Genomic DNA, 23,723 nt, shown 5'->3' on the forward strand with positions numbered 1-23,723 from the left:
GGCGAGAGAGCACCCTTGAAAATGCTGTTGCAGCTAGTATAAGTGTTTTGTACACAAAAATGCTGAATCATCAAGTCAAAACTGCAGCACTGTTCAAATGACTGTGAACAGCACAAACATTATTTAATAAATCTGTACTATTCCTTTTCACTTCATGTAGACATGTCCAATTGACATTTTGGTGTGATGTTACGTAATTGAATACTAGTAGCAGTTACTTTTGTTTTTCGTTTATTTTTTATTTTTTATATATATATATATATTTTTTTTATAGTAGGGAGGTTTTGGTTGCGCACGGTAAAAATGCTACTCTCACACTGGGGAGAATATGCCAGCAAATGTGCTTACGAACAAAAATATTTAACAATCGCTCAAACTTCGCAACGTTCGCCTGGTCTTCATAAGCAATCGTTGGTAACAAATTCACTACGTTCACAGGTCATTCTCCACCTCCTTTACGAAGTTTGAACAATGTATACTGCTCTCACTCGGCGAATAATATGCTATAGCGAATATGCAAACGGAAGGAAATTTTTGACATTCGCTCAAACCTCGCAACATCGCCGTGTCTTCATAAACGTTGGTAACAAAATCACTACGTTCACACATTATTCCCGACCTCCTTACGAAGATCGGTCAGTGTTTAGAAATCGGTTTCTAAATTTCAGCGAATATTTCAAAATCGGTCATTCGTTGTCGACTTTCGTATTAAGCATTGGTAACGTTGGTAAAGCGTGCGTTAGAGTTGGCAACGTTCGTAAAGGCATTGACAAGCGTTGATAAGCATCGGTATATTCGTAAGATATTGGTAATATAAGGAGAGGGCCGACCGAGGACGATCAAGGGGTGAGATCGAGATGAAAATATTTACAATCCAACCACCATTTTGGACGAATTCAACGCGAAATTGAAATACACAGTACCCGATCACCCTTCATTCAGTGACAAAATACATAACCAAAACATAAACTGCATAGCATAATATATTCCTGAAATGAATAACGATTATCATCTATACTACTTTCTATGACCGAGTATTATTTTTTACCTAGAAATGGTGAGTAATTTATTTTGCAATGCTTTTACTATACGTTCTCACTTGCGTGTAGTGGAGCTGCTGCTAGACGTCTTCACGAAACTTTGAGCACTTTGACGGATCGAGTACACGTCATAACTGCACAAACAGTGATGACGTCATAGCTACTAAAAGTCGTCGCTGCGCACTAACCGTGCGCCAACGAAACCTCGCTATTATGGCGTGCGAACCTGAAATAGAACGAGGAAGTTGCCTATACATAATTATTATGGTACACCCACACGACAAAACAAGGAATAGTTTATAAATATCAGGACGTTCAGCAATTGTGTGGGTTTGCAACAAAGGGGATTAACAATAAAAAACAAAACTTGTGGCGTTTGTAACAGAACAAAGGAATCACAACAGGTTTTTATTTTCTACTATTTACAAATATTTGTCTTGCTATAAACTTTTAAAAAGAGAATGAACTTGTGATTCAATTCATATGCAGTTTACCAGTGTGTGCATGCAGTCATTCATATTTCGAAACAATTTATTTGTGCAAAATATAATCATAACATCGTCAAAAAGAGGTGGGGAAAAAGTTATTCGAAAGTTCAATAGGCTTAAAAGACAAACTCTTTTGCATAATAAACAAATTATAGTAATGATGTATACTAGATAATAAATTATTCATAATAAATAAAGTGATTTTGTATTTATTCTGCATCATTATTTGGTCGCTCCTTCGATAAACGCAATCTGGAACAGGTGGTCAAATATTTCAACAATCGTCAAAATACTCCCTCCAAGCCACAAGCCCATGGAGCCTCCAATGTCACCTGATGGTAAACCACACACAATGAAATTAAACTTAAAGGCAGTGGACACTATTGGTATAATTACTCAAAATAATTATCAGCATAAAACCTCACTTGGTAACGAGTAATGGGTGGAGGTTGATCATATAAAACATTGTGAGAAACGTCATTGGATACGGAACTGAACTCGTCCTAATTTGAAGGCAGTGGACACTATTGGTAATTACTCAAAATAATTATCAGCATTAAACCTTACTTGGTAACGAGTAATCGGGAGAGAAAGATGGTATAAAACATTGTGAGAAACGGTTCCCTCTGAAGTAATGTAGTTTTCGAGAAAGAAGTAATTTTCCACGAATTTGGTTTCGAGACCTCAGATTTAGAATTATTTGAGGTCTCGAAATCAAGCATCTGAAAGCACACAACTTTGTGTGAAAATTGTGTTTTTTCTTTAATTCATAGTTATCTCGCAACTTCGACGACCGATTGAGCTCAAATTTTCACAGAACGGTTATTTTATGCATAATGTTGAGATACACAAACTGGGAAGACTAGTTACCAATAGGGTCCAGAGTCTAAGTTTAATCGTAAGTTAGGAATAGTTGAGTGAAATCGACGGCTAAAAGGAGAGTAGAACTTACACAAAAATGCAAAGAAAGTGTAGGCTTCACGTTGGGTGATTACTTCGGTTGTCATTTCTTCGAAATACAGCTGGAGCATCACACTGTTAGCCCTTTAAAATACAACAACAAAATATATTTACTCAAAACAATGTTTAGCAAACCAAAATTGTAAAGTGTATCATCAATAGAGAGCTGTTGATGGTATAAAAATAAATGCAGCTCCCTCTGAAATGACTCAGTTAAATATTTAAAACGGTAATTCTCACGCAAATAATAAAATACTTCAGCTGAAGCCTTTAATTGGGCAGACGAAATCAACTTGTGGATCAAGTTTGTTTTCTCTCTTTCATTATTCTCTTGCAACGTCGATGACAAAATGAGCCAAAATGTTCACATATTTGTTATTTTATGCAATTCCAAAAAAATACTCACAGGAAATGGTCTTCTTCCACCGCGTGGCCCAGTTCAGCCACATAGTCTAGCAGTTTTTGGCTGTAAAAATCCGAAGGCATGCGGGAGTAGGAGAGGCTGGTTGTGTACGTGGTTGATTCACACGTGACAGGGCAGTCGCACTCGTCTTTAACATTCAACTTATCTGTATAGTAGGAATCATATTATTTTTTTTCAGTGCTTTAAATTTTTGTTTTTATTATTTCTTAGTTTGATGATGCCGTTTTTTTTGTGTTTTTTTTCATTTGTTCAACCCAAAATCATTTAAAAATGTACCCAGTCAGTTTCCCTTGTGGTTTATTATTTGATATATATCAAATAATAAACCACAAGGGAAACTGACTGGGTACATTTTTAAATGATTTTGGATTGAACAAAGAAAAATTGACTAGAGCGGGATTTAACCAACGACCTCTGGTTTAACGTGCCGGCGCTCTACCAATTGAGATATCTAGCCCTATGTTGGTTGTCTCTCTTATATATTATAAATAAAAAGGATCTTGAAGAGAACAAGTTTATGCCACATTGCTCACCGTATTGAGAGGTACAAATGCGACCGAAACACCCGACAATCACTTAAAATTCGTGGTAGGCCTTACCTTGCTAGTAGAACAAGTTAAAAGTAGATTGATAGTAAACATTTACAGTAGCTTTACACAATATCACAACCCACACTTACAGACACTGGACACATTGGTAATTGTAAAAGACCAGTCGTCTCAATATGTCTCAACATTATGCACACAATAATAAACCTGTGAAATTTTGACCTCAATTAGTCGTCAAAGTTGCAAGATAATAATGGAAAAAAAAACAAAAAAACACTCTGTCACACGAAGTTGTGTGCTTTCAGATGCTTGATTCCGAGACCTCAAAGTCAAATTCTGAGGTCTTGAAATCAAATTCGTGGAAAATTACTTCTTTCTCGAAAACTAACAATACTTTAAAGGGAGCCGTTTCTCGCAATATTTTATACTATCAACAGCTCTCCATTACTCGTTACCAAGTGAGGTTTTATGCTAATAAATATTTTGAGTAATTACCAATAGTGTCCTTTAATTGTCTTAGTTGACAATAGAAGAAGAACACGTCTAGTTGGTAAGACACTGCTCTGGAACTGCAAGGGTCGTAGGATCGAACCCCGCCCTAGTTACATGCCTGTGATTTTTGTTTCCACAGGATACAGGGAAGTACTAAGTATACAGTGCTAACACACATCGGTATATGGGTAAAAACCAAAACTAATATTCTCTATCCCCGGTGCAAATTTAACATCTATTAAAGGCAGTGGACACTATTGGCAATTACTATTGTAAAACAATTATTGGCATAAAACCTTTCCTGGTGACGAGTAATGGGGAGAGGTTGATGGTATAAAACATTGTGAGAAACGGCTCCATCTGAAGTACCATAGTTTTTGAGAAAGAAGTGATTTTCCACGAATTTGATTTCGAGACCTCAGATTTAGAACTTGAGATCTCGAAATCAACCATCTGAACGCACACAACTTCGTGTGACAAGGGTGTTTTCTTTTCTCTCATTATTATCTCGCAAGTTCGATGACCGATTGAGCTCAAATTTCCACAGGTTTGTTATTTTATGCATATGTTAAGATACACCAACTGTGAAGGCTAGTCTTTGACAATTACCAATTAGTGAGGAACAAGGTTCTTACATGCGAGAAAATGGACGCAGGAAAAAATTATTGCTGGATTGCAGACTGTCATATTGTCGCTCACTGTGAAAGACAATAAAAAAACCAAAGATCATCAATTACTTAAAGCCATTAGACACTTTCGGAACATAACAAAAAATAAACGCTAACAGATTTACAAATAACTTACAGTGTTTACAGAGGGTAATGGTAAAAGACTTCTCTTGAAATACTATTTCATGAAATGATATTTTTGAGAAAACATTAAAACAATTATCAATCGAGAATTATGGATTTATAGTTAACACATGTCATCATGACACGGCGAAACGTGCGGAAACAAGGGTGGGTGTTCCCATTATTTTCTCCCGACTCCGATGACCAATTGAGCCTAAATTTTCCACAGGTTTGTTATTTTAGATATAAGTTGTGATACACGAAGTGTGTGCTGTTTGACAATACTGTTTACCGAAAGTGTTCTATTACTGAAGCGCCTGTTGCACAAGTTACTTAGCAATGTACTTGTGACAAGTAGAATAATTCACATCCGGGTACTTGAAACTTATTCATACTCACCTTTCAAATATGAAGAGATTTGTTTTAAATAAGGGTGCGTTCGTTTAGCTTCCCTGGGTCACCCCGGTCTGCCCGGTACGTTCGAATAGCTTTGACGGGGCTCACCCGGGTAAGCCCCCAGTGCCCTGCTTGTGGAGTGGGTTACTTGGGGGTGACTGGAGTTGCATGCCGTCACCACACGAGGGCGAGTGTGATCGTTCGTTTAGCTCTTGTCAGGGGCTCACCCGAGTGAGCACCGCGGGGAAGACCCAGGGAAGCTAAACGTATGCACCCTAAGTTTCACTGCAAGAACTAATCTCTTAGTAAAAAAAAGAGATGAAACATATTGTGGTGATAAGCAAGTACCTGTCTTACTTGCGATTAAATACAGGGGATCCCAATCTAAACCAACTCCAGCCTGCCATGGTGACATTGGACGGGAGGAGGCAGAAACAAACAAACATTACCGGATTCTAAAATCTCGGTCGCAGCCTCTCCCTCCCTCCTTATTTTTATAATTTTTTCTACTTTTTTTGGAAGCCCTAATGGTAACTTCAGAGAGGGGGCTACAATATTTGTTGGTGTCAAGGGCCATTGCCACCTTCTACTAGTGCTGACGTAGGCTTGGGTATCATCCATCACAAGCCTGGTAGAGGCAGGAAGCACTACCTCCTCAACTTTACAAAGCAATCATGATAAATGTCACGACCGGGACTCGAACCCACACTCTTCTGATCAAACACCAGAGCTTGAATCCGATGCTCTTAACCGCTAGGCCATGACACGTCACAACAAAAGTGGTGCCCTATATTGCTCAGAGGAGGTCAATTAAAGGAACACGTTGCCCAGGATCGGACGAGTTGGTCTATAAAAAGCGTTTGTTAAACCGTTTTTTTTATATAAAATGCATACGGTTGGAAAGATGTTGTAAAAGTAGAATACAATGATCCACACACATTTGCCTCGAAATTGCGTGGTTTTCCTTTTACTGTGCGAACTAACACGGTCGGCCATTTATGGGAGTCCCATAAATGGCCGACCGTGTTAGTCGACGAGGTATAAGGAAAACCGTGCAACTTCGAGGCATGTTTGTGTAGATCATTGTATTCTACTTTTACAACATCTTTTGAACCATATGCATTTTATAACAAACGGTTAAAAACGCTTTTCAAAGACCAAGGCAACGTGTTCCTTTAAAACGAACTTACCAGCCATGTATGGCTCCACACATCTTTTGAACCATAATATGCATTTTATAACAAACGGTTAAAAACGCTTTTCAAAGACCAAGGCAACGTGTTCCTTTAAAACGAACTTACCAGCCATGTATGGTTCCACGCAGCCACACGATGCCTGTATGTAGTCGATGAGACATTCACGTTGGCATTTATGCATTGAATAAGGAGACGAGAAATACTTGAGATCTCTTGATCCGCACACGCCGTAAGGGGGCGGTAGATTATTCACCTGGAGGAAGACAATCAAACCAAATAAGGTATTTATGGGTGCGTTCGTTTAGCTTCCCTAGGTCGACCACGGTGTGTGTCGATTTTTTTTCCCAGGACAAGTGTGTGCAGATAATTACCCACGTTCGTCCTGGTAAAAACAACCGCCACCCAAAGTATCTTGCTCAAGGACACAACTACCCGCGATTTTTTTTCTAGGATAGTAAAGGCCAATAGATTTGCATACACGTTACCATTGGCTCCATGCTCTATACTATGGTACACACACACTTCGTGGTTGTGTATAAAGGCAACCTAGCTGAATTCCCACTGATGAATAATTCAGCGTCAAGAGCGTGGCAGCTAATGGGAGCGTGTATGCTAATCTATTGGCCTTTACCATCCTGGGAAAAATAAATTTGCCAACTGCCATGACCGGGACTGGAACCCACACTCTACTGATTAGAGAAACCAAAGCTTGAAGTATTGGTATTATTTATTTACCGTTCCACCACGCCGAGCCATTTTCCGGCACCGGGCACTATTGGCAATTATACTTAAAATAATTGTTAGCATAAAAGTGACTTGGTGTGGTAACGAGCAACGGAGAGCTGTTGATGGTATAAACGGCTTCCTCGGAAGTAACGGATAGTTTTTGAAAAAGAGGTATAAGTTCTTACTCAAATAGTACCAGACTTCAGCTGAAGCCTTTTATTATGCGCACAAAGTAATACAACCACTGTGTTTTTTTATTTTATTATTCTCCTACAAATTCGATGACCAATATTGAGCAAAACTTTTCACAGGTTCGTTATCTTCAGCATATGTTGAGATTCACCAAGTGAGAGTACAGGTCTTTTGACAATACCAAAGGTGTGGTGGTTTCAGTCTTCCGCCGTGTTTAGTTTTCCGGGTGACGTAGCCGGACGTTTCAGCACGTTGTTCGAACGGTTTTAGCTTTCCGGCGTGTTCAGTTTTCCGGGTGACGTAGTCAGACAAAACTACCGCCGCGAGTACCCTGGCGAGTACTGTAGTTCTCTCAGTGACCCCAAATTGTTTATACTACGATTCTTTTCTGTTTAGTCACATTCACTTGCCCCATCTTTACACGCATATTCATGCTCACACTTCAAGCAGATCACACTGCTTGTGCCACTGGTTAAATACAGGATAATTTGCTTGGTCTTCACACCAAATTCTCTCACACGATACACGCGTTGGCCGCTCGTTGAACTCGTGGACGCCGCCATGACAACTACCGGAGAGTTTAGACGGATGACTCATTACGGCACAATAATAATTGACTGCTTTCGCTTGTTGCTGTGCGCAGGCATCCCATGACGTATTGTTACCGTATTATTTTGGTCATTCGGAAAACTGAACACGGCGGAAAGTTGAAACCGCCACACCGGGCCTTAAAGTTCTTACCTGTCTTTTCTTAATACCAATCCTTGCCTCTGTGCCTGGTGCTACGGCCAAGCCAAATGATTCTACTAAGGGTATATCATCCTGGTCGTGTATGGCAACAACCACGCCAGCCGAATACTGCAATGACTTGGAGTAATAGTAGTGGTACTGCTGCACGTCAAGCAGTAGGGACAAGCCGTGACCTTTCCCTAATAAAGAAAAAAACACCGATTGGAATAAACAATTAGCAAGTGCGCACATTAATTAAGTCGACTACATGGCCCAATTTAATGGCTCTGCTTACCGTAAGCACATAATCGGTGCTTACGGAAGCAGGGAATTGTGTGCTTACGGCAAGCGTGTTTCACGGGTAAGCGGCGAACTTTGACTTCGGCGCGTGCGTAGTCCGTGTTACCATAGGCATTCTACGCTTACAAGGCTAGCGCATAAATTCGGTGCTTGCAGGTAAGCGGCGAATCATGATCGTAAGCGCAGAATTCGGCGGTAAGCAGAGCCATGAAATTGGGCCCTGACCAGCAGCAACGTACATGCGCAGTGACTCACTCGTACGACTCGTCAACCATGTATCACGTTAATCAACACCCCGTTGCCTTCCACCTTTTTCGCTACAGCGCCATCTCTCTGCGCTTTACACATGTTTAGCATGGAACAGGCTATCGGGACCACGGAGCCGGAGCGAACCATGGTCACCATGAGGCTCGAGCTCGGCCCAAACGGTCGACTAGTCAAACAACGGTCAACCAGACTGGGTTCGAGGCAGTGGACACTATTGGTAATTACTCAAAATAATTATCAGCATAAAACCTCACTTGGTATAACGAGTAATGGGGAGAGGTTGATAGTGTTATACATTGTGAGAAACGGCTCCTTCTAAAGTGACGTAGTTTTCGAGAAAGAAGTAATTTTCCACGAAATTGATTTCCAGACCTCAAGTTTAGAATTTGAGGTCTCGAAATCAAGCATCTGAAAGCACACAACTTCGTGTGACAAGGGTGTTTTTTTTCTTCCATATTATCTCGCAACTTTGACGACCAGTCGAGCTCAAGTTTTCACAGGTTTGTTATTTTATGAATATGTTGAGATACACCAAGTGAGGAGACTGGTCTTTGACAGTCCAGTGTCTTTTATGCTTTCATTGTAGTAACACGATCGTTTTCAACACTACACAATAAACAAGTTATTTAAAAACAGTGTTATATTACACATAATTATGTCAATGAGGAAGTTTTCGGATTTTTAAAAATTTGTTAGGGATAATCTATTTTGGTTTAAGTAGTTGGCACATAATTAAGAAGAAGAAGACTTTCATATATGGTAATTAATACTGTTTCAAAAATATTGAACATAATCAATCAATTAACACTAACTTGTTTCCACACCCTCATAAACAATGTGATACGATATTTTAGGTAGAAAACTTGAATAAACCAGGTTTTTATATACTTGAAAAAGCAAAAGAGGGAAAGTAGTATAGTTTATTCTTTTTTTTATGGAGGTTTTTTATGCTTGTGTAGTAAGCAGCCTGGGGACAGACAGCGACAAGACAAAATGAACGAACAATTGTCTGAGGAATAACCAAAATAGCACTTACCAAAAAGACAACAAAAACGCTTTTAAAGTTTAAACTATAGGAATGAAAGTTTATGAATCATTATGACGTGATGTTTTACCTGCAACTTGGACTTTCCTCAGCTCTTCCCCGTCGAACCCTCCATTAAACGTGTGACAGACACCGAAGTCGGTGATTACTCGGGTGAACACTTGTGGAGTGATGAAAGTAAAACCATCCCATGTTCCGCTGCGGTGAAGTATAATATACATAGTTAATTTATTATTGGACATTAGTTCCCATAACCACATTAACAAAAAGATCTGAACGTCAGAAAATTATGTGGTTAAAATCTCACGGTTTTTTATATAAGTTGCCATTTTGATTGAGTAAAATGCGTTATGCTTGAGTTTATGCTTGAGTATTGCGTCATGCTTGAGTTTATATGTGAGTGGATGCGTCATGCTTGAGTTTATGTGTGAGTTTATGCGTCATGCTTGAGTTTATGATTTAGTAAAATAATGCGCTATGCTTGAGCTTATATGCTTGAGTAATATGCGATAGGCTCGAGCTTATGCTTGAGTTTATGCGTTATGCTTAAGCTTATGCGTGAGTTTATGCGTTATGCGTGCAAGTTTATGCGTGAGTTATGAATAGTGCGTGACTTTTATCAAATGTTTTGAAATATTGGTCGATGACCTATCAAATCATCAGGACTCCCAAAATACTTACAAATTAAACATTTCTCCGTGGTCCATAATGTGAGCCAGCGATAGATACAACTCCGTAGCGTTAATGTCACCCATGAGTATTGCGTAATGAGTATAGTTAACTGGAGTCGGTATGAAGCCATTAAGTTCGGACAACATTTGACCAAATGGAAGGGAGTCCAAGTCAAGGTTTCTATGAAGAAAAAAAATAGTAATACAATAATAAACTGTCAGGTGGTATCCTTAAATATGGAAACGTTATTTATTTTATTCATTTTTTTTATTTCAAGATCTTTATACAAGAAACACAAATATCAGCACATCGGGTGTTTTATCTTATAGTCCCGATTCTTGAAAAAATAGAATAATGAAAAGCACTACTTAAAAATTTACTTACAGTCAGAGTAAAAAGATTTTAACAGATTTTAAAAAGAAAATCAACAAGAAAATTTAAATAAACTAACACAATTTGTCAATGCATATTATTCGGACAGCCACAATGATGATGCATTTTGGGCCTTACCAAGTATAACTTGTTTCTTAATAATAGCAGCACCAGATCAATTAAAATATTGCTTACAAACATTACATAAATAAAGCATAAACCTTTGACTAAAATCTTGCTTTAACACATTCCATATTATATGTATGTGTGTATCTACTTGCCATGGAGGTAGAGTTTGTTCGTAAAGAACTGTCTTTCTACCGCGGGGTAGATTTATCGGATGTTCGGGAGACTTCTCGGTTCTTAAAAGAACTGTCATGCTTTTTAACTACTACCCGGGCGGAAGGTATAGAAAATTGGCTGGGACTACATATTTAGCTTTATATATGATCGTAATTTAACTGCACTGCCGCGAAGTCAGGTCTTGAATTAGTCATTCGTGCGGAGACTACTGGTGGCCTTGAATAGCTTCCCTGGGTCAACCCCGCGGTGCTCACTCGGGTGAGCTAAACGAACGATCACTCACCGCTCTCGTAGTGACGTCATGCACCTCGGGCCAGCCCCCAAGTGACCCACTCCACAAGCAGGGCACTGGGGGCTGACCAGGTGAGCCCCTGGAATGACGTCAAAGCTATTCGAAAGCACTGGAGCAGACCGGGGTCGACCCAGGGCAGCTAAACGAACTAACTCATTATATGCATTCCAAAAGCAAGAGCCATTATACCACACGGGAGAATGTTGTGATTTGGATCATGTTAGAGAGATAAATAGTGCAATTTTAAATCATACCTGAATGTATTGTAGTTACATATTGTGATCGCAGGGAAAACCAGCTCAGAGCCGTACTCGATATCTACATCCACAGTCTTGTAGTTTCCAACGAAGTACACAGCTCTGTCGGTTGCCTGGTAAAAGAGTGCACCCATCCCACCGAAGATTGCCACGTACCACACGAATCTATGACGCAGGAGAAAGACGTGATAACCATAATGGTACGGCCTAGCGGTTTAAGGTGAGCACCGGACTCAAGCTCCGGTGTTTCTGATCAGCAGAGTGTGAGTTCGGTGTGGATTTCACAAATAGTTTAGACGAGTCTCTCGATTTAGGAAGAGTTACTCGTCCTAACTAAGAACTTATATTTCCTAGGACTATTGCTAAGAAATCGACCCCCTGGCATTAAGTCCTGACACATGTGTCCTTAAGCAAGACACTTTACATGATTCCTCATTCGGTTGGGACGTTAATAAACCGTGGGTTCGAGCATGTGTAACGCTAAACAATTTAATAGCACAGTGCGCTTATCGACAAGAGAAGAGCCCCCCCCCCCCCGTGTACTTGGTTCGACTGACTGCAGATCGCACTTCAGCACAATTTTTCATCTTCGTCTCGGTAAAATTATCAAGAACCAGGCCTCGTTTGGTTTAAACCACTAGTTGAAAACCTCTTCACCACACATTGATTCCCTTAATTATACTCAGTTTAGTATGGGGAGTCTTAGGTGCCAGACGAGTTGTTCACCTTCCAAAAAATAATACCCCTAAATACACCGGTGTAATTTTCCAAACGTCTGAGCATCAATCAATCTTGAAAAATGTCCCTACATCTCTTAGCAGATAGGACCATTTATTACAGGGCCCACGTCATAACAAAAGTAGCTCAAGTTGGAAGTCAACAAACCCCAAAGGGGCACGATTTTTACAATGTATTCCTGTTCTTGGGCTCTCAAGTCTGTCATTAAAGAGCATGGCGCCATGGTCTCCTGAGTTGATGCAGCCTTGCATACACGATGACGTCTAACTACCAGACTGCTGTTTAAACTTTACGCGAAATATCACGTCACAAGGAACCCAAATTGCCTTGTGACGCAATATCACTAAAATTATTCAGTTAAAGCCATTATACACTTTCGGTACAGACAGACAATTAAAAGTTCACAGATTTACAAATAATTTTCAGGGTTTACAGAAGGTAATGGTGAAAGACTTATCTTGAAACATTATTCAATGAAGTGCTTTACTTTTTGAGAAAACATTAAAGTCACCTGGAAATAGAATTTTTTTTCTTTCAAACATAAGAGTATATGCTTACGAACAATAAAACAATTTTTTTAAGTAATTGTTTGTCACGATTTATATGTTCAAAAAATATATAAAGTTGTTTGGGGGGGGGCTGACTCCGCCTACCCCTTTTGTGACGTCAATCGAGGCAGACTTTGCCTGCAATGCGTATATTAAACACACGTGCAAAGTACATGTACGTCCAAGTCGTGATTTGGTACATTTCAAAAAGTGTTTTTCTGCATTCAGCAGCAATACACCTGGTCGGCATTGCCGGAAAAAACAAAACAATTTTTTTTGAAACGTACAAACTCACGACTTGGTCCGTACATGTACTTTGCAATTGTGTTTACTCTACGCATTACAGGCAAAGTCTGCCTCGATTGACGTCACGAACAGCGCCCTCTCGGGTCGGGGTCTACTCTTAAATTTGTAAATAACATAAGAACTGATTTTTTAAAACCTTAGTTAACTGTTTATTCACATTCCACTCAGCAAAACACATATGGGTCATTCCATGTCAGACCAACGCACTTTTTTACCTCATGTCTTCCGATTTAGATAAAAATTGCTGTGATTGTAGGTCCTTATGAGCAATGAATGCACAACAATTTTTAGCCCGATCGGACTTGCCATGTGGTCAGGGCAGAAACCACTAAAATCTGACATTTTTAGGGTAAAATACTACCGTGTTGGTAAAAAAATGTCATAACCATGTCAATTCTCATCACACATATGCAAATTTGGTATCAAAATGATGAGAATTGCATGCTTAAATCAGTTCTTTTGTCAATTTTTTTTTCTTCTGAAATGTAGGTCACTGTAATTTTTAATATGTTATCGTGACCTTTGACCCAGTTTTTGAAATAATGTATCATTCCAAAAATCAATGAAATAAAAATCTCTTGATAGAGCATGTCTTCCTCTATCAGAATCCACTAAGAAACAGTTGGGCTCTTCAAAATTTACAACTTTATGACTATTTTTGTACAAGTACCGTGATCTTTAATATGTTATCGTGACCTTTGACCCAATTTGTGAAACAATGCATCATTCCAAAAATCAACAAAATAAAAATCACTTGATAGAACATGTTTTCCACAATCAACCAAGAAACAACTGGGCTCTTCAAAATTTACAATTTTATTACCATTTTTGTACAGTTGTTAGGTCACAAACTAGTCAATTTATATACTTGCACAAATATATATAATAAATCCACCAACAAACCTCACTCTTCTGTTTCTAAAGTTACTTAAAGTGTTCATGGTTTGCGATTTGTTTCTTGTTGAGGGCTGATGTGGTTTAACCAGAATCAGAATTTAAACTATCAGCAGTGACACACCCAGGATTTATTATTTTTTGGGGGTTGGGCCATATTTTCCCCAAAAATTTCTTTCGAAGATTGTAAAACAAAACATCAAAACAAATCAAACAAACAAATTGAATACCTTGGAGGGACTGGGATCAATCCCCCAGACCCGGCCCATCGTCCCCCACCCCCCCCCCCCCCTTTCGGGTGCACCACTGTGATTATTAGTGATCCCAGTTAGAGATTACATCAAGGTTGAGATGGAGAAGCTGTCTGCCTTTCTTCAGTAGATCACAAACTTATGCAGTCTTTACTTTAACCCCCTGTGATGAATCTTGAACAACACATTAATGCATAGTAACTTTCTGAGAAATCCTCAAGAACAATTTGTTCACCATGCTGCAACTCTGACTTAAGTGCCCATTTTAATAGAGCTGCTCAGCAGCAGATTTTGTGCTTACTGTGCGATTTCCATTTAACAGTATAGCACACGAAAAGGCATGCTAACCTTCCGATGAAGTCAGAGTTGCAGCATGGTGACATTTTTTGTTTACCACCTTGGAAAGAATTTTGTTTCGGAAAAATGCCCTCCCCCACCCCCTCAACCCACAACCCAAATTAAATCTTGGGTGCGTCACTGCTGGTATTTTAAAGTATGATTCTGGTAAGACCACATCAGCCCTCAACATGAAAAAATCCCAAACCAATAACAATTTTAGTAACTTTGGAAAGTTTTTTATTTTTATTTATTTATAAAGTAAAGTACATGTATAAATTGACTAATTTGTAACCTACCAACTCTACAAAAATAGTCTTAAAGTTGTAAATTTTGAAGAGCCCAGTTGTTTCTTAGTGGATTCTGATAGAGGATGACATGCTCTATCAGGTGATTTTCATTTCATTGACTTTTGGAATGATGCGTTATTTCAAAAATTGGGTCAAAGGTCACGATAACATATTAAAGATCATAGTGACTTGTACAAAAATAGTCATAAACTTGTAAATTTTGAAGAGCCCAACTGTTTCTTAGTGGATTCTGATAGAGGAAGACATGCTCTATCAAATGATTTTTATTTCGTTGATTTTTGGAATGATACATTATTTCAAAAACGGGGTCAAAGGTCACGATAACATATTAAAAATTACAGTGACCTACATTTCAGAAAATTTATTTTTGATGAAAGAATTGATTTGAGCATGCAATTCTTATCAATTTGATACCAAATTTGCATATATGTGATAAAAATTGACATGGTTATGACATATTTTTACCAAAAAGGTGGTATTTTACCCTAAAAATGTCAGATTTTAATAGTTTCTGCCCTGACCACATGGAAAGTCCGATGGGGCTGAAAATTGGTGTGCATTCATTGCTCATTAGGACCTACAAGCACAGCAATTTTTATCAAAATCGGAAGACATGAGGTAAAAAAGTGCGTTGGTCTGACATGGAATGACCCATCTATTAGTGACAAAAGCTTTATTTAAAAAAGAATACCACTTCCAGGTGACTTTAAAGTCACCTGGAAGTGGCTTTAAAGTCACCTGGAAGTGGTATTTTTTTAAATAAAGCTTTTTGAAAAAATACAACTTCCAGGTGACATTAAAGTCACCTGGAAGTGGTATTTTTTTAAATAAAGCTTTTGTCACTAAAATATGTGTTTTTATGAGAGGAATGTGAATAAAAAGTTAACTAATGTTTAAAAATATTAGTTTTGACTGTATTAACAAATTTACGAGTAGGCCCCGACCCGAGAGGGCGCTGTTCGTGACGTAATTCAAGGCGCGATATTTGAAGAGAAAATTTGTAGTCAGGCCCCCGTACGTTACGTCTGGGAACATGGCACATCAAAACAAATTTAGACACGATTTTACACGCATACGTACATTGAAACTTGAACATGTTGAACGCCTAGTGGTTTTTACAAAAGCTATTGCTGCTATTTTTATTTTAACTATGCGACTTTTTAGTGACCAAATGGGTTGTAAGATGTTGTTTTATTGTTAATAAACATATACTCTTATGTTTAAAAGAAAAAAATCCTATTTCCAGGTGCCTTTAAAACAATATCAATTCTCGATAGCGAGATTTACGGATTTATTTTAAACACATGTCATGACACGGCGAAACGTGGGGAAACAAGGGTGTGTTTTCCCGTTATTTTCTCCCGACTCCGATGACCGATTGGGGCTAAATTTTCACAGGTTTGTTATTTTATATATAAGTTGTGATACACGAAGTGTGGGCCTTGGACAATACTGTTTACCGAAAGTGTCCAATGGCTTTAAAGATGATTATTTGTTTTTCTTCTAAATTGTCTTTATTTACTTATCAGGTTATGCTATATTATTGTTACAATTCGGTATAGATTAATTCATTTTAGGATCTCGGTCAAATGGATTTTGTCAGCATACTTGAATTTATATTTCAATATATTTCCTATAGATTTTATTTATTTCAATAGTATTATTTTCGCTTTTTGGCTATGCATATGTTCTCTGTATTCTTATTTACAGTGCTAACTTATTTACTGTATGTATTAAAAGTGTTATTTCTCCGTATGTACTGTTTGTGTGTTGTCTGAAAAAAAAAATTTTTTTAAATAGTACAAAATAAATAGATGACAATCACATACATTGACGTCAATAGATACCGAATTTCCCGGAATTCGATAGAGCAATAATGAAGGTTCACGTGGTTCACTCTGTTGTCTACTAAGACAATTAATATTTTGATCACACAAAGAGCATTGGAAGTGAATAATAATTGCATATCGCAATTTTTGTCGCCCCAATATTAAAGCAAATTTAATACATTGTGTAAATAGTTTCACAATAGTCTCATACATTGCTCCAAATTATACGTCAGCCATACACATTAATAAGGGAATCAATGTGTGGTGAAGAGGTTTTCAACTAGGGGTTTAATCCCAACGAGGCCTGGTTCTTGATAATTTACCGAGACGAAGTCGAGGTCATAAATACCTTTTCGGTCAAAAAATCATCACTTTCTGGTCAAAAAGTAAAATAAATGCAAATATAATATTGTTAACTGATTTCTTAAAACACAACACCCCTCCAGCTATGAAATGGTAGAGCCCTCCGCTGCCCTCGCGTAAACAACTCCTTTTAAGGGAATGCTGTGGGCGTCGCGCGTATCGCGTGATGTGGCACAACTGTTTCAGCCGTTGCTCTCGACCAATAGGAATGAAGAAACTGTCTTATAAGAACAGGTGCAAGGTCGCGTGTCACGCTTATGAATTAACACTCTCTGCCGGTCATTAACAAAAGGTTTATGCACACCCACGTGACGAGCTCTCCACCAATAGGAGTAGAGAAACTGTCTGGGGTATTTATGAATGTATTTTAAGGCCCAAGATTATAGTTATAATGTTGAGTAACGACGTTATGTAAATTTCTGTCTATTTCACATAATGACGACGCAAAGTACATTTCGACCTGATCATGTCCGAACCTCCTGTCACAATAATGATAATGATTGTTTAACACTAGCTTAAAATCAATTGTTAAGCCATGGGAAGTAATGCCATGTGAACAATTGTAAATACCATAAAAAAACAATTAACAATTAATAGCCTCTTTGCAGTCCGTAATTAAAGTTGTCACCTTGATGTGAAACCAGTGACGCCCTTTTGTGTTAATGTAACGACAACAATCATGGTGCAGTTTTAATCTCTTTCTGCCGAGAGTAAATAAATGGACCTAAGGCCTACTTGTGGTATCGAGTAATGGAGAGTTGTTTATTAAAGCCAGTGGACACTAGTGGTATAAATTACTCAAAATCATTATCAGTAAAACACCTCACTTGGTAATGAGTTATGGGGAGAGGTTGATAGTATAAAACATTGTGACAAACGGCTCCCTCTGAAGTGACGTAGTTTTTGAGAAATAAATCATTTTCCACGAATTGTCAGGTCTCGAAATCACGCATCTGAAAGCACACAACTTCGTGTGATAATTATTTTTTTCATGGTTATCTCGCAATTCCTACAACCAATCGAGCTCAAATTTTCACAGGTTTGTTATTGTATGCATATGTTGAGACACACCGAGTGAGAAGACTGGTCTTTGACATTTACCAATAGTGTCCATTGTCTTTAAAACGTGACTCCCTCTGATGTAGGCCCTATAGATTTTGAGAACGAGGTGATTTCTCACTCAAATAAAGACTTTGGGCCTGAAGCCTTTAAAATATAAGACATCTGAGAGCACACAAATTTGTGCAACAGTGGTTTCTGTTCTTTCACTATTCTTTTACAATTTCGATGGCAAAACTTTCGAGGAGTTGTTATTTTATGCATTTATTATTTTGGGATACACCAGGGGCCAATTTCGTAGAGACGCTTAAGCACGAAAACAGCTCGCTTATTTTACACATGTTACTGGCCAAAATGTCATGCCATACACATTGCCTGTGACTGGTATTTAGCTGTTGTTTACTTAGCATAACAATTGAGTGGAGTCTTGGCCGGTAATCTTTTTTACTAAGCAAGAATTGTTTTGCTTAAACAAAAGTTTGTGCTTAAGCAGCTCTATGAAATTGGGCCCAGGTGAGAGCACTCTAAGGGGGTCCAGAGCTTGTTATGAGTTGTTACACAAACTAGTTTATCACCAATAACACTGCCCAATGAATGCACCTTTCGCGATGGACCTTGATTTCGAATTCAATTAGATTGGTCTGGTGTCGAGTGGTGGAACGAGTAACCAGTCTAAACTTTGACCAACGAAGAGATCATGGTTCAGTTTTTTTCTGGGGAAAACACATTAGTGTGAACAATATTATTATTGTACACTGTCAATTAAGATTTAATTTGCGGTTAAATACATGGAACGTTAACCGGAACAAAGCAAAGTGCACTTAAATTACCACAAGTTTAATTGAAATGCATGTGTATAGTGATCACTAATTGTGTTGGGCCTAATTGCATATGTACCTTCGTCTTAAGAACAACACATTTTCCTAAATCCCTTAAAGCATTGCAAACCTTAACTCTACACGCAAATCTACGAAATTACCACATATCCTATATACCATCGCATCTCAAAGCCATTGGACACTTTCGGTACAGAAAAAAAAAAAAGTTCACAGATTTACAAATAACTTACCGGGTTTACAGAAGGTAATGGTGAAAGACTTCTCTCCATGAAATCCATGAAATGGTTTACTTTTTGAGAAAACATTAAAACAATATCAGTTCTTGATATCGAGAATTACGGATTTGTTTCAAACTCAGTCATGTCATGACACGGCGAAACGTGCGGAAACAAGGGTGAGTTTGTCCATTATTTTCTCCCGACTCCGATGACCGATTGGACCTAATTTTCACAGGTTTGTTATTTTAAGTTGTGATACACGAAGTGTGGGCCTTTGGACAATATACTGTTTACTGAAAGTGTCCAATGGCTTTAAAGGCATAATTAAAAATATAATCCTTGCACTTGCGAACGAAGTGACTTCTTTACATGTCCAGCTTTACACACTAGGCTAATTGATGTACTTATCTCATCATCTAAGCTCTTGTGGGTTTGTCAAAGAGATTGTATGCACACAAAATAGTAATAAGGAATATTCATATTGAGCAATATCCAAAGCGCATGAAAGGAAGAAGAAGAGAAAGCAACAGAGGGAAGAGGGAACAAAGAGGAACAAAGGAAATAAAAGAAGACCAAAAAAAACTAGCGAAAAGCTGTTTGAAACAAATGTAAATTCAATATGTCTTTAAACGTGTCCACGGTGCTACTTTACTACCCCGATAGTGAGGGTATACCTGATTCCAAAGGAACGGTCCAACATGTGCAAAGGACCTGTTCTCTCAGTTAGCGCGCTTTTAAAGTCACCTGTGGGAGTGATATTTTGTCAAAACTAAATGTATGTGTTTTGATGAGTGGAATGTGATTAAACAGTTAACTAAGGTTCAAAACAAAAAATAGTTCTTATCTTATTTACAAATTTATGAGTAGGCCCCGACCCGAGAGGGCGCTGTTCAATCGAGGCGCGATATTTGAGCAGAAAATGCTGCACAGTGCTGAACTAGACGTCGGACCGGACCACTAGGCACTATTGCTCTTGTGAGTCTGACCAGCCATGCAGACTGACCCCATCTTTAGTTGTTTTGCTGCATCCAGCAGCAATACAAATGCAAGAAAACAACTTTTACGAAACGTACAAACCAAAGATTATAGAGCGCCGCAGGGCGCAAGATGCCGAACTCGGGCTGAAATGTGAAATCCCACTGGACGCCATTTCGGCAAGTTATAACTCTTTTCATACAACAGTAGATCAATGCAGACAATGACCATTCCTATCAATGGGAAACAAAACATTCACTTGCTGAAATGGCGCCCATGCGTATTTCACGTTCCAACAATAGATAAAGCTTCAGTTCCGCATCTTGCGCCTTGCGGCGCTCTATAGTCTTTGGTACAAACTCATTGACTTTGACTTGCACGTCACGTATGTTATACTCTACGCATCAAGGCAAAGTCTGCCTCGATTGACGTCACAACAACTTTAAATATTTTTTAAACATAATATAAATTGTGACGAACAATTACTTTAAAAAAAATGTTTTTATTGTTACTAAACATTTACTCTTATGTTTGAAACAATAAAAATTATATTTCCAGGTGACTTTAAGGTACAGCAAGTGAGCCAGACGCCAAAGAACGGATATTAGTTTAATTTTGGTTTTTACCCATACACCGATGTGTGTTAGCACTGTATACTCAGTACTTTCCCGAGTCCTGTGAAAAAAATATCACAGGCATGTTACTAGGTGTGGGATTCGAACCCACGACCTAAGAACGAATAAGACATATAATAGTCATCAGGGGCGGAACCGTGGACACAATGAAAGCCAACAGTTTAAAATATGATACGAGATTCAATGGGCAGCCAATGCAAAGAAACAAGGAAAGTGGAAGTGTCGTGGCCGAGCGGTTAAGAGCACCGGATTCAAACTCTGGTGTTTCTGATCAGCAGAGTGTGGGTTCGAATCCCCAGCCGTGACACTGTGTCCTTGAGCAAGACACTTAACCATTGCTTCGTCCTTCGGATGGGACGTAAAGCCGTTGGTCCCATGTGTTGCGTAACGCATGTAAAATAACCCAGTTCATCACTGCAATAACCTATCTTTCTGAAAGTTATATACTCAGCGCCTTGAGTACCTTGTTTGGTAGATACGTGCGCTATGTAAGACTTCGATATTATTATTATTATTGGGCGATGTTGTCTTCACATTTAGTATGTGCTATAATAAGAGACGGGCTGGAGAATTTTGAAGTCTGAGTGTGTAACCGTGTGAGTTGATTTTGCCGTCAATTGAAAGAAATGTACATTACCAAAGTCTAGCCTGTGAAATAAAAAGGCATGAACAAACTTTTCGGTGGCTGGACGGGTCAAATATTTACGTATGAATCCCAAACTACGTCAGTGATATCGAACAGATTTACAAACAAAAGATATATTATGGGCAGACATAAACACAAAATTAGTCAAACATTTCTCCAAGATTGCGGAAAGCCGGAAACGGAGCTATGCCATCATAACCAATCTTTATATGTATGGTGAATTAACCTTACTTATTGTGCTACAGATCCTGCACATACAAATTCAGATTTGTCATCATTCACTTTTAAAGAACTAGAACACATCCACAATCTGTGAGTGTCTTCGGCACAATATTCAAGCATGAAGTTAAGATCATGAAGTAATATTGCACTAGTCCCGTTTGCAATTTTTTATTGTAATATTTTTTGCCGCCAAAATAACATAAAGAAAGTGAGAAATATACTGTCTTCTAAATAGGCTGTCTGATGACTTACGCTGTCATAAAACACATGTTCTAGTTCCCATAGATGGTGATGGTTAAAAATACATCTGGGAACTAATCCTTGTATTGATTTAGGGTTGTGACTTAAAATATTGATTTAGTGTGTATTGATTGACATTCCTTAAAGCCCAAAGCCATCTATAATTCCAGAAACACGTTCCTAGACCTTGGTCAAAAATATGTTCCAAAGCATTGTTAACTGTATTAACTTTTTTTTTCACATCTACACCGATGTGTTGGACTCTGTTTCGCATAGTTTGCGAAACAGAATCCAACACGCGGCTAACGTGAGCGGATACTATCATATCCGTATCTGTATCATCCGTCTCTAGTACCACAGAGTGTGTAATCCTTGCTCCACTACACTTGAGTGCGCTCGCATTCATCATGAGTGTTTTTCTGACAAACATGACCGATAGAGTCAACGTGTTTTATACACTGCATTTTTCTCATCGTTTTGCTTGCAAAATGACTAACAATTTACATCAAGCACGATACCAGTGAAAGCAATACCGTGGGAAATGTTTTTGATCTGAGACAAAAATACAACTAAAAGTCTGCAAAACAGTATCCGTTTTTCTACGACGTGTATGAAAACATAATCACATAGTCGCGGATACCCGTCTCGTGAACACACAAAGTGTCGACGTATCAGTATCTGTATCTGTATCCGTATGCTTGCGAAACCTCTCTACTGTTCCAAAACAACACAATTAAATACTTGATATACCTTCTAAGGATACTGTCTTGACTGCTAGTAATGTACCTCAGCCCCGTAACACCTACTGCCTCCGGCACCGTCGACGTCCATGTTGAGAAGAACCGACTCACTCGATTGCGCTTTTTCTTCTCAACCTTCTTCTTATTCTCATCAACCTTTTCATCACAAACTTCCTCCCGTGCATCCCCATCTTTATCGTTTCCAATTTTCACATCGTCATAGTTGAAAGAGACGATACTAATATCGTCTTCGATGGGTCTGACTTTAACCATCGGCATATAGAGAGAAGGGGAGCGCGCCCGAGGAACAAAACAACGAAGAGAGAGAAAATGTGTCAACTGAATCCGACCACCGCTGAAAATGACTCCGGTGTCCGGCTGATCCGTACGCAAAGCAGAAAGTGTGTTTGTTCGGACAACATACTTAACGAAAGCATCACATAATTTTAATAGGTGCTGACCAAAACCCTTGTGACCATTACAGCTAACAATCAAAGGGCAGTTGCTATGTCATCACAAAGTACATTCAAGTGAGTTTGTGGCCTGTGGCAAGAAGTGGTAATGTCTAAACAAGGTTCTCTAAAGAGGAGGGCATTGTAATAATATGTAGACGTTTGCGCTTAATTGTGCAAAGTCTATGGGAAAACGTTATGAGCTCTTTAAGGCATTGGACATTCTATTGGTAGTTTCTCCAAAATAACTGCTAGCATAAAAACTTTTGATAGTATAAAACATTGTGAGAAACGGCTCCCTCTGAAGTAACGTAGCTTTTGGGAGGTTATTTCCCGATCAAATTATTATAAGATTTCAGGCCGGAAGCCTTTATTTATAGGCATCTAACAGCACACACATAGTGCAAAGAAGGTGTTTTTTCTTTCATTATTCTCTCGCAAATTCGACGACCAATTGACTCAATGTTATTTTATGCAGATGTTGGAATAAACCAAGAGAGAATACTGGTCTTCGACAATTACAAAAAGTAAGACAGTCTTAACTTAGGACTAGATTTAAGTTTTTAAAAACCCATAGAGTCCTAGGAATGGTCATAAGTCATAATTTTTTTCTCTCAAAAACTTGACGAGT

At 38.6% G+C, this 23,723-nt stretch overlaps 1 protein-coding gene across 1 annotated transcript; it reads right to left on the minus strand.

Moving 5' to 3' along the window:
- Positions 1–1,750: 1,750 nt before the first annotated feature.
- Positions 1,751–22,919, minus strand: LOC117288926 (acid-sensing ion channel 1C-like). The gene is made up of 10 exons (XM_033769799.1): positions 22,651–22,919; positions 11,488–11,655; positions 10,276–10,446; positions 9,665–9,792; positions 7,995–8,182; positions 6,441–6,588; positions 4,588–4,650; positions 2,895–3,057; positions 2,481–2,572; positions 1,751–1,860 (listed from the first exon to the last, which is right to left on the minus strand). The coding sequence occupies exons 1-10, from the start codon at positions 22,917–22,919 to the stop codon at positions 1,751–1,753; spliced, it is 1,500 nt and encodes a 499-aa protein (XP_033625690.1).
- Between the last annotated feature and the right edge of the window lie 804 nt (positions 22,920–23,723).

The sequence above is a fragment of the Asterias rubens genome, chromosome 4 (genome assembly GCF_902459465.1).
Source record: "Asterias rubens chromosome 4, eAstRub1.3, whole genome shotgun sequence".
NCBI classification, from domain to species: domain Eukaryota; kingdom Metazoa; phylum Echinodermata; class Asteroidea; order Forcipulatida; family Asteriidae; genus Asterias; species Asterias rubens.